The following is a 12,596-nucleotide window of genomic DNA, read 5'->3' as shown; positions in this document are numbered from 1 at the left end:
TTTGTCATAGCAGCAATAGGAAATTAACACAATTAGTCAAGGAGTACTAAACAAAACTCGGAATTTGGCCTGCCTAGAAAGATACAAAAATTAGTAATCGGATTACAGGCAATATTTATTTCCTCCTTTACTCTCTTCTGTTTTATCCTTAAGAAACATTGTTAACCTCAGATTCAGAATAATATATATATTTTAAAATAGTAGGAAACAACTTTGCCATTAATGCAAATTTCATTTTTAAAAGGACAATAATATTTATACTCTTAGAGCTCAGAAATAAAAGTGTATAATATTTCAATGGATAGAATCTGGGTAATTCAAGAACAAAAATGTAACTCAGAACTGAAAGAAAATCTGGATCAAATAAGCTGAGCAGACATTTTCTACATACAATGGTCCTACAACTTCTTTAAGTCCAACACCTTAATATCCATAAAACAACTCCTACTTAAATATAACTTCCCCAAGAGTCTCAATCTAAGTAGAAAAGTTTTCCTCTTTTTCATGGAGCAAGAGATGCAGCCATTCCAACCCTGACAAAGACACCCGGGGCTGCAACAAGCACGGCAGAGATATACCATCTGAAACAAGAGACCCAGGTACATAAAACTTAATCTCACAAAATGGTCTTGAATAGTTCACAGCTCTGTGTAAACAAAACCCAAAATTATTAAGTTATCTCAGGAAAAAAAAAAAAATCATGGAAAAAAATGGAATGTGACATTGAGTTTTTCTTGGTATAATTTCTCTAAAGAAATATAGGATGCACGAAAGTTCAACTATTACACTGAAATGATGCTCACCTGGACCTCAGACCTGAGAACCACTAACAACTCCCAAACATATGCAAGATCACAGATGGAGGGCTGCACGAGGTCAGACACTCAACTGCCAAATGCCCACTTGCAGGCAGATCATCGTGTGTTATCCCATCCTTATGTCACAGATTAGGTACAACCTAAGGCAACAGGTTCTTAACCAGACCCTCTCTCTGACTTTTGTCTCTCCCTACTCCAGTATCACCCCTTCCAGGAACTCATGCACCTTTAATGGCTCCCCACGCTAATGCACACTCCCAGCCTGGCAATGAAGGTCCTCCTCAACCTCTCCAAACACCCAGGCCCAAATAAAATGCTCACTTCTCCATGCCTGGCCTTTTCCATGGTCCTTGCCCATCTGCAACATTTCATTCAACCTACCTCATCCTTCTAAAATCATCTCATCTGTCTCCTGCTTCTCACAGCTTTTCCAGCCAGACCCCAGCAACATCACATGATCTCTCCTATCACACCTCTCAGTAGCCCACCGAGAACTCTGTACTCTTAATTACCTTTTTATATCTTATTTTGGTGTTATTTGCATACAATCTTCTGCTCAATGCAAACAGGGCTGTATCTCCCTCATCACTGTATCCACTGTACCTTATACATTCCAGAAACTTAACAACTACTTAGTGGACCTAAAAGTGCCAGTGTCACAAGGATTTAATGAAATGAGAAGGAAAGAAAAGTGAGGACAGGATCACTAAAACTCAGGCTTCTTACTGTAGAGTTTAACGACGTGATATTTGTCATATAATCAGTACCATGCACGTGCAAAATGCCCTCATAAACTGACTCTTGTCAGAAAAGTACATGAAGACTTGAACCCAGATCCTATAGAAGTTACTACATATCAGATAAGGGAGAACCAGTTCTGGTGTGTACCGTTCTCCAAAGACTAACAGCTAACGGTTACAGAGAATTTATCACATGCCAGGAGCTGGTGTTGTGTTATCTCATCTAATCCTCACGATAGCATATTGGGTCAATATTAGTAATTATATCTATCATGTGGATTAAGAAACTGAGATATAGAAAGGTCAAAGTCTTAATGCAGAATAAAGCTTTGATGCTATAACTCAATAAATGAAAAAATAACTGAATGATTTTTTTCCCAGCATTTTACTACAAACTAACAAATAGTTTTTAAGGGAGTGTGGGGGTGTAGAGCTCGTCATTATAAAAGGTCATTAAACTCAAAACCTGACAGAGCCAGGTTTACTCTCATTTACGAAAAGGATCCCAAGGGGGCTCTACACACCACTCTGAGTCAATAAGCCAATGGACCACAGGGAGGCAAGAGAGGTAACTTACATGGACTTTGACAAGAATTTCTGACTACACTTTAACCCACGGCTGTTAAAAGAGAGAGACCACAAGGTGAACTTAGATTGCCAAGGTAAGGAAATGCCAAACCAAAGAGAAAATAAGATGCCCTCACAAGCTGCAGATGAGAGTCAAACATAGCAGTGGGTGGAGGTAAGGTATTTAGGTCAAAATAAAACCACAATAATTGCATTACAAGCTGGCTAAGAAATTTTTAAAAGCATACAACTTTTGTTATCTGAAACCTCTGGGAATATCTTTCTGTGAAACAAAATTCCCTGAGAACTAAAGATTAAGCTTTAAGTATTAGTGATAGTTTTGTTGTTGTTGTTGTTGTTAAAACCATTTTTTAATTGTCTTTCTCAAATGTATTGCCCCTTACACAGGGAGCACTGAATATAAGTTAACATTTCTAAGGGACTCAGAGCTATCAGGATAAACAAAGGTGATTGTGACATGATGCAATAAGAAGCTGCAGATGCAGATGGCATAGCATCTGCTCCTACTGGCAGGCCTGGATGAGGGTTTCATTAAAGATGCTCTTTTGGTGATCTGCAGATGACTGTGTGACCAATTAACACAGTTTTCTACAATGTTCAACACAGGCAGCACTACATGAGCCTTTACACACAATTAATGAGCCACCATTCTTGTGCCTGGCAAGGTACCGCGCATACAATGCACATCTCTGAGTCTCAGCACATCGTTTCCACAGGCACTACTCCAATGATCAGGAGAGCTGCACAGAGCTTTAGGAGGTTCTGATTTTCAGTCCAGCTCTTCCACTTCTTATCTCTGTGACCCTAAACAAGTGACAAAACCTATCTGAACATCTCTGTCTTTGTATTTCTTTCTGTAAAATGTGGACAAATTACAAAGTGTGTATATATACAAAAACATAAGGAATCTTGCCCGTGTCTTAAAACTATGCCAATATTGTCAAATCATCTCCCTCAAACCTCAGTTTTCTCTTATATTAAAAGATGACCAGACTGATTTTTTGCAGTCTCTACTCCAGCAATAAAATCCTGTGATCCAAGAGCTTCCACCTACAGCCAAGAGGGAATAAAAGGACCTGGATTTATCTTCCTGCCATAAAACTAGAAAAATATACAAATATATGAAACCACTGGTGTCATAAACTGGACATGGAGCGCAGGACTCTAATACCTGAGAGAGAGGAAACAAAGTGAGCTCTATGACTGCCCTGGTTTTCTGCCAGAAGACATATCCTGAACCACAGAACAAGGAAGGGAATCCCAAGCAGATCATGTGGTCTCATTAAGTTGAAGAAACAAATATGGGAATACAGGAAGTCTAAGGGAGCTAAAATTTATGAAGAAGAGAGAGCTCAGCAGAAAAATACTCCAGGAATCTACGAGAGTCCTCTGAGTCTGATGAATACTAAGGTACACCAGCTTACAAGGCTGGCCCTGGGATAGGGTCTGGGAATTTGGCACTTCGACTGTTTTCTCCATTCCCTAACTAGTAAGGGTAGTTCACTATGCCTCAACTGTAAAATGTGACTTATGCTGAACACTGATTTGCCTTTGGTAATCTGGAATTTCGACAGCTGCTAGACATAGGGTACCTATATGACCACCCGCCAACAAAATCCTTGGATGCTGAGTTTCTAACTGGCTTCTCTGGGCAGAAATATTGCACACATGTTAATGCATACTTTTGTTGCTAAGGAAAGGAGCACATCTGATGTGTCTCTTCAACAGAAGGAGAGAGCACACGCTGTCTTTTCCCCTTGCTGATCCTATCATGTATTCTTTCACTGTAATAAACCTTAACCACAAGTAAACTATACGCTAAGTTCCATACATCCTTCCAGTAACTCACTGAAATTGTGGGTAGTCTTGGGGGACCCCTGAAAAAAGAATTAGAACCAGAAAATGAAAATGATGGAATTAGCAGGCAAAGACATTAAAACAGCTGTTATAACTATGTTCAAATGTTTTAAGGAAAACATGAACAGAGTGTGCAGAGAGAGATACAAAAAGAATCAAATGAATTTCTGGAGATGAAAAATATATCTTAAGCAACTTTTTAAAAAGTACTGGCTTGGATTACCAACAAATTAGAGAATGCAGAAGGAAGGCTGGTGAACCTGAAAACTTGTCAATAGAAACTAGATGAAATGATGCCCAGAAGAAAAAAGGGTGGGGAAAATGATCAGAGATATAACATGTGGGACAACCTGTAACCTACAAGTAATCAGAGTCCAGAGGGAAAAAAGGGGGAGAGAGACAGATGAAACTACTTTAAGAAATAATGGCAAAAGTTTTTCCAAATTTCATAAAACTATATAAGCCCACAAATCTAAAAACCTCAATAAAGTCCATGTAAGATAAATAAAAAGAAAGCCACATAAAGGCATATCATAATTAAGTTCTGAAAAAGCAAATAAAAATGAGAAAAATCTTAGAAATATCTAGAGGGAGAAAAAAAATGGATACAAAGAAACAAGGATAAAATTAACCAGTTTTCTAATTAGAAGAAAATGAAATGACACCTTTTAAGTGCTAATATAAAAACATCTGCCAACCTAGAATTCTATAGTCAGCAAAAATGAAACTGATAAAAATTTTCAGATAAACAAAAGCTGAGAGAATTCATCACACTAGCAGACCTGCACTATAAAAAAATGTTAAATGATACCAGGGATAAACATGAATCTACATAAAGAAATAAAGAAAACTGAAAATGGTGTATCTGTAAATATGTTTTTCTCATTTTTATGATTATTTAAACAATATATGTAGAGTTTAGAACACAGATGTAAGAATCTATGACAACTATCACAAAAGATGAAGTAAAAATGGAATTACAATTGTAAGGTTATTACATTATAAATAAAGTGGTATAATGTTATTTGAAGGTGAATTATGACAAATTAAAGAAATGTATATTTCAATCCTAGAAAATCCACTTTTTAAAAAAGCTAATAAGCCAACAGTGGAGAATAAATGGAAAACTTAAAAAAAAAAAAAGTTCAATGAAGCCAAAAGAAGGCAAGAAAAAAAGAGATGGGACAAATAGAAAACAAATATCAGGATGACAGATTTAAATCCAACCATATCAATAATCTTATTACATGTAAAGGATCTAAACACTCCAACTGAAAGATTTTCAGACTGGAAAAAGAGCATGCTACCTACTGTCTACAAGAAAATCATTTTAAATGTAAAGACACAGGCTAAAAGTAAAAGGATGGGAAAAAATATACTATGCAAACACCATTAACAAGAAAGCTGCTGTGGCTATATTAATATCAAAGTAGATTTCAGAACAAAGATTATAACTATTCATGATGATAGAGGTCGATTGATGTTGAGGACATCAACTATACATATGATAAGTGTGTATGCTCCCAAGAATAAAGTTTCAAATTATATAAAGCAAAAACTAAAAGAACTCAAAGAAAAAAATCAATAGATCCACAATTATGGTTGGCAACTTCAACATTCCTCTCTCAGTAACTGACAGAACAAATAGACGGAAAATCAGTAAGGATACTGAAGACTTGAAAAACCTACTTGATCTTACTGATGTCTATGGGAAACTCCACCTAACAAAAGCAGAATATACATTTTCAAGTACAACTGGAAAATTTACCAAGATATATCTTACATATGCTACGTCATAAGTCTCAATAAATTAAAAATAACTGAAATCAAACATTATGTTTTCTGATTGTAAGAGAATAAAATTAGAAATCAACAACAGTAAAATATCTACAAATCCTCCAGTTTTGGAAACTAAACAATATACTTCTACATACTTCAAAATCAAAGAAGAAATCATAGGTCTACGGCCATGCCCCTGAACAAGCCCAATCCTGTCTGATATCGGAAGCTAAGCAGGGTCGGGCCTGGTTATTACTTGGATAGGAGACCACCTAGGAAGGCCAGGTGCTGTAGGCGTAAAAAATAAAAAATAAGGGATTGCAAGCAGACAAGGTCCTTGCAATCTGTGAGGTCAACCAAGAGTTGCCTCGCCTAAAAAAAAAATAAAATAAAAAATAATTTTTTAAAAAGAAATCATAAGGGAAATTAGAAAAAATATTTTGAACATAATGAAAAAAAACACATCTTACAAAATGTGTGAGATGTAGCTAAAGCAGCATTTGGAGGAAATTTGTATCTTTAAATGCTTATATTAGAAAAGAAGGAAGGTCCAAATTCCTATGATCTTATAATTATAAGTTCCCCTAAAAGATCTAACAGACGATTCTCCCGAGTGAGAAAAGACATCAGAAAAACAATATTTAACATTCATACTAAATGCAATTTTCACAACTCTACTTAAAGTGTTCTTAAAATATTTCCATCTATATTCTAATCACAATTGACATTTTTATTTTACTCATTAATATTTTATAATCTTCACCAATCCCTACAGGGCTATTCAGTTATTAAGGTGCTTTTAGGATAAAGTCCAAAATAATTTCCACAACCTGCCCTAGATAATCAAGCCCGGCCCACCTCCCCAGGCTATTTTTGTGTACTCGCCAAAGCTGCAACCACTGTAGCCTTCTTTAAGGTCACTGAATGAGTCAAAAATTTTCCTTCCCCTGGGCTTTTGAACAAGCTGCACCCTCTCTCTGCTAGCAGTATTCTTTCTTTACACACTTTGTTGGCTAACTTCTACTCATCCTTTAGTTTTGTTGAAAGTCTTCCCTGATATTCACATAAATCAGGACCCCATTTTATCTCTCTTCATATCATTTACCTTTTTCTTTTTAATTGAGATAAAATTCACCAACACCATTTACTTTTGTTTCATAGCACTTGTTACCATTTTAAGTTATATTTACTTGTAATTATTTGCCTGTCTCTCTTCATGGTAACTCCATAACTGCAAGACAATGTCTATTTATTCATCCCTCTAATGGGCCCTTCCAGGGCCTGGCACACAACAAGCACTCGAAGATTTATTCTATGAATGAATGAATGAATGAATGAATGTCACCATCTTTTGCTTTCACAATGGTATATAGCGTTAACTGTCCTGAATCCAGGCTTCCAGACCAGCTCTAAACACAGAAACATTCAGAAAAGGAGAATGGCTTCAGCAATAGACAGCAAGCCTCTCAAAATTCAACAAATAAATGCAAGTGAGAACTGAGGATTTTTACCTCAACTCTGTATCTACTCGTCAATTTATCACACACACACACACAAAAGTAGTGGTCTGGCTGGCTTGGCAATGTTCAATAAAAGCCAAGCTTTTTCCCAAAATGCCAAGTTACTTGCAAATACAAAATGCAAATACAACAACAAATAAATATATAAAGTAATCAGGAAAATAAAGTGCAGAGATAAACTTCAGCAATTAAAATCAACATTGGGAACGGCTGATGGTGAAAGGGACTGGAAGCAACCACATCTCCCCTGGGTACAAACTGCAAACACAGACAGCAGAAAAGAAAATCAGCAGTAAGGAGTCAGAAATAAAACATTTCTGCCCTCTGAGAGAGCAAACAGCTAGTGATGCATCAATTCTTAGACTCCCTAAGAGCATTGACATAAACAATGAAGCCATAATAATCTTCCTAATGCACATCGCTTTCAGGCTCTGAAATATTCAAGGGCTCTTCCCTGTCTCATCCGTTAAATCCAAATTCTGAGTCAGAGACTACATATGAGGTCACTCGCTTTCTTCTCCAGTCTCATCTCCACTCTTCCCTTTAGGTTTACTGTTTCTACAGACCCCCCTATTACTTGTTCCTCATTTTCCTTGGTGCTTTGACCTTCCCTTGCTCACTACTCTAAGCATCTACATATGCCCATCTTCACCACTTCCAAGCCTTCCCTACTTAAAATCTCAGGGGAAAGTAACCTTCCAGCAAGCGCCCACAACATTTTCACTTTCTTAGAGCATGTTTCCCTTTTCAAACTTCTATCACATTTTTCACATACCTGTCAAAAGCCATGGAGAAATGGTTTGGTACCCAAAGAAAAAAAAATATCTGCACCTCACATTCTTATCCCAGCAAAGTGCAAAACAGCTAAATATGTTCCCAGGGGATTTTTACTGAAAAGCCTCATAGTCTGTCTCTGGCTCTTTCTGGACATACAATCGGCCAGCCCTGCACTATCACTGCTGCTACTTATTTGTAAGTTAGCTGAGGGCTGGGATTGGGTGCACACCTAACAGACCCAACTCTAGAAAGTAAGCTACCCAGAGTAGGCACAGCTAGGAGTCAGTATTCAAGCAACAGGACCGCAAGTATGAAGAGAATGCTGTACTCAAGTTTCCACAAAACAGAAAACGAGAACACAGCAGTATCACACAATCACTTCAGCCTTTTTTTTTTTTTGGTTGTTTAATTCATAATTTATCATAGCCAACCATGGTCAAGTATCATCTTGGGACCTAAGCTGGCAGGAAAAATAAATAAAATCCAACACTGGTGAAGCTATAGATAAATATGCACAAGGTGTCCTACTGATGCTGTCATAACTACATGCAGTCCTTTGAAAACAACTGGGCAGTAAACATCAAAACCCATCTACAATCTAATACAAGAATGTAATTCAAAAGATGAGAAAATGCTAAGTGTACAAACATGCTGCTGCACAAAGAAAAAACTAGAAAGTTTAAACAGAAATGCTTAAGTAAATTATGGTCTGTCAATACAAAAGATGGCATGAAGCCATTAAAATAACAAATACGAAGAAGGAAATAAATATAGTTATATATGGTTGAAGATTAAAAAAAGAGCTCTAAGAAATGAAACTGCTGATGGGTTAATGTTATGGGCTGAACCGTGTCCCCACCCCAATTCACCTATTTAAGTCCTCAGGTACTTCAGAATGTGACTGTATTTGGACATGGGGTCTTTAAAGAAGTAATTAAGTTAAAACAAGATAATTAGGGTAGGCCAGTCCTACCAATCTGACTGGTGTTCTTATTATAAGAAGAGATTAGGACACACACAGGCACAGAGAGAAGACTGTGAAGACACGGAGAAGATGGCCACCGACAAGCCAAAGAGAGAGGTTTCAAAAGAAATCAACACTGCTGACACCTCTATCTTGGATTTCTAGCCTCCCGAATTATGAGAAACGAAATTTCTGTTGCTTAAGCCACTGTAGTACTTTGTTATGGCCGCCCTAGCAAGGAGTACAGTTAATGTGGCATTATTACAGGTAGAGATTTTCTTCTTCAATTTCTTCTTAAAATATTTTAGAGCTGCTTTAATAACAATGGTTCTAGCAACATGATGCCCTCTGCTAATGTGCTTTCTCTCTCCCCTTACTCCATGGGTGGTTGCTTTTTAACATGGCCTCACAAAGGAAAGGGAGAGAGAATGGGAAATGTTCAGCTTCATGATGCTGAAAAAAATGCCAGTATCATTATTTTTACTCCATGGCAGATCACTCTAAGGCAACGGTCCCCAACCTTTTTGGCAAAGGGACCAGCGCTCCTATGAAAATCTAATGCCTGATGATCTGAGGTGGAGCTGAGTCGGTGATGCTAGTGCTGGGACTATTTATTTAGCATGTACCAATTAATAGTAGGTGCTCAATAAATGTTTTCTGAATAAAAGAATGAATTAATTAATTAAAGAAAAAATAAAATCCACGCTAAATAGCGATAGGCTTGATTTCACAGCCTGGGATTAGAGTGGGTGACAACCGTGGCATCTAGAGGGACAAAGATGGAGAACGTTGTCATTGATGTGCCTCAAGTGCCAATAAAAGTTACCAAGGTCTAAGCTGAAATGTCAGGTCTACTTCAGAAAATTTAGCCTTCCTCAAGTCAACCATATCTGCACTAAACCCTCCTCAGTCCTCTGCTTTCTGGAAAAAGGAAAAGAGGGAAAATAGAAACAAAGAAATTAGAGAGATTTTTCACTACTTATCTCCCCCCTTAAGTCTCCATCTTTATTATTCTGGATGGGTACTCAGAAATTCCTTTACTCTTAAGAGCCTCAAGATGCTTTTCCTTATGAATGCTAAGGGATTCTTTCTTATATTTTTAGAGTAGGGGAATGTAGTAAGTAGACATAGTCTATAGGACTAAATAGTAACAATGATCCCTAGCATAATCAAGTCTCTAGACCCTAGATGATAGCAGGAATTCACATATATTTGATGAAATCAGCCGCCTATAGAAGCCTTTTCTAAGAAAGTTATTTGGGGTCCCCAAGACCACCCACACATACATAGTAGTTCTTATGGCTAAATTTTATTACAATGAAAAGATAACAGCAAGGAAAAAGACTGAGGTACAATCTGAAGAAATCTGAAGAGCGTCCTCATGTTCTCTCCCTCTCTTTTATAGCAGCAAACAATGCAGCAACACATGTGCAATGTTTGTGCCTAGGGAACTCCATCAGAGACACAGCATCCAAGGTTTTTACTAGGGGCTGGTCACATAGGCACTGTCTGCCTAGCAACCATCAAAATTCCAGATTCCCAGAATGAAAGCATGTGTTTGACATAAGTCATATTTTTTGTATAAAGAGTCTAGGCACAGTCACCCACCCTTATCAATTAGGGAATGGAGGGACTAATTCAAGTGCCAAGTTTCCAGATGCCAGCCAGGGGCCAATCTTGCAAGCAAGCCCTTCTGAAGACAGCAGCCTCAGGCTTCCCTTGTTAAGTCTTTTCTGAAGTGATCTGTAAATGTTGCCAATGAGACTGAAGTACTTCCAAAGTAAGAGATGGTATTAGGGAGCTGCCAACCTAGAGGCTATATTAATTAGTTGTATTTTGCAGGAGAAAGCAAAGAACCATATTAGGTAAGTGAGCTGCCCAGAGTCATATCAAAGCAAGCAAATGATACAGGATTTAAATTCAGGTGGTCCTAACTCTGTAACCCATATCCGTTCCATTCTAGTTTACTCCTTTAAAAGTCAGGTTGGTATCAGTTTCCAAAGACCTGCTCACTCTGCAGATGAATGTTAAATCAAGATTGAGAAACTATAAAAGCAAGGAAGAACTAGGTCACTCTGCCCAAGTGCCTAAAACAGCCTTTCAGCTTCACTCCTCACCAGAGCCACTAAAGCACTCTCTCAACTGCAGCAGGCAGTCTCCAGCCATCACTGCTCTTCTACTATCAGACGTTCTCTTTCCATCTGCCAGAAAGCTGGGCGCTGGGTAGGCGGGGAGGGGATATCCCATCTCTTCACTAGCATACTATAATGAATCTCATCTCGCACGGGTGGAAAAAGAAAGCTGACACAAGGCACTTTAAGCTTGAATTCATTTAATCCTCAAGAACCACTTCATTTCACAGATAAGCTACAGAAGGCTGTCAGAGTTGAAATAACTTATCCAAGACAACGCATAGGAAGTGACACTGCAGGATCAAACTTAACTCTGACTCTAAAATCTGTATTAGCAGATTTTAGAATAATCCGTAAAATTAGTAGACATCTGAGGTGCCTTTCACCTTTCTCCCCAGATAAGGGTTCCTTTGGCATACGTTCCTTCTCCTCTGAAGCAATCCTCAATTCAAGTCTCTTCCCACTGACAGCTCACTCTGCCTTCCCTTATCTGCCACAGTCCCTTCTTCAAAAGCAATCTTTCACCCAATCTAATGCCCCCTTTAGTCTCACAGAAAAACAATGCGCAGTAGATTTGCATTTCGAAAAGACCTTGCAGATATATTATTTCATTTGCCCTTCACGACAATCCCGTAAAGCCGGCGAAGAGGTAAAAGTATCCCCATTTTACAAGAAAGGCATTTCCCCAAGATCATAGAATAAAAAGCATAGGAAATCAGGAGCGGAGCCCCAGGTTTTGACACTCGGCTCTTCCCACTGCACCTCACTGCCGCCCCGCCCCAGCAATGTCACAAGGTGCCCCTTGGCTCGAACCCGGGCCTGTAGCTCACACGTCCCTCCCACCCGCAACGTCCCCGCCAATCCTTCCACATGATCCCTCCCCCACGATCTCTCTCTTCACCAGTACCCACCGCCCACGGGCTTCCTTAACTCGCCAGCCCTCTAGGCTCATGTGCTCCCTCTTGTCACAGACAGCTCGCCACCCCCTTCTCAGCCTCCTGCAGACCTCTTTGCCACCCAAGTCCCGCACTCCTGTCAACCCGCGGCCGGGCCCGCCCAGGCTACCTTCTCCAAGGATGCCGGTCTCTGCACGGCCAGGGAGCGGGCGAGTGAAAGGACCGTGTTGAAATAGAAGCCCCGCGAGGCGCTTGAGCCAGAGCCGGAGCCGCAGCTTCCCCGGGCCGCGGCTGCCGCCATCATAGCGCGCGAACCCGCGCTGCCCGCCGGCTTCCCGCACCCGGCCGGGGAGCGCCGGAGCTCACTGCGCAGGCGCGACCGCGTCCGGCTTCCCCGCCACGTGACCTCTCTGTTGCCGGTACTGGGCGGGGCGGGGCTGCGGGGCGGTCTCACTGCTGGAGGGGGGAGAGAAGTTGTGCAGTTAGCAGTGGCCACGCGCGCCGGGTTTGTTCCTCCCCAAGCCG

At 39.6% G+C, this 12,596-nt stretch overlaps 1 protein-coding gene across 2 annotated transcripts in view; it reads right to left on the bottom strand.

The window, feature by feature from the left end:
• Positions 1–12,442, bottom strand: part of PI4KA (phosphatidylinositol 4-kinase alpha) — a 135,093-nt gene extending 122,651 nt beyond the window's left edge. Inside the window, exon 1 of one of the 2 annotated variants that reach the window (XR_005654002.1) lies at positions 12,241–12,441. Coding sequence is in view for 1 of the 2 variants with exons in the window: in XM_039868416.1 (XP_039724350.1) it covers positions 12,241–12,375 (135 nt within the window). In the remaining variant the exon portion in view is untranslated. Of the gene's footprint in view, positions 1–12,240 lie in introns of both variants that reach the window. The other variant, XM_039868416.1, reaches the window with a different exon arrangement.
• Between the last annotated feature and the right edge of the window lie 154 nt (positions 12,443–12,596).

This window comes from Pteropus medius, unplaced genomic scaffold, assembly GCF_902729225.1.
Source record: "Pteropus medius unplaced genomic scaffold, Ma_sr-lr_union100, whole genome shotgun sequence".
NCBI lineage: Eukaryota > Metazoa > Chordata > Mammalia > Chiroptera > Pteropodidae > Pteropus > Pteropus medius.
The sequence above is the reverse complement of the archived record's forward strand: the minus strand, read 5'-3'. Positions and strand labels throughout refer to the sequence as shown.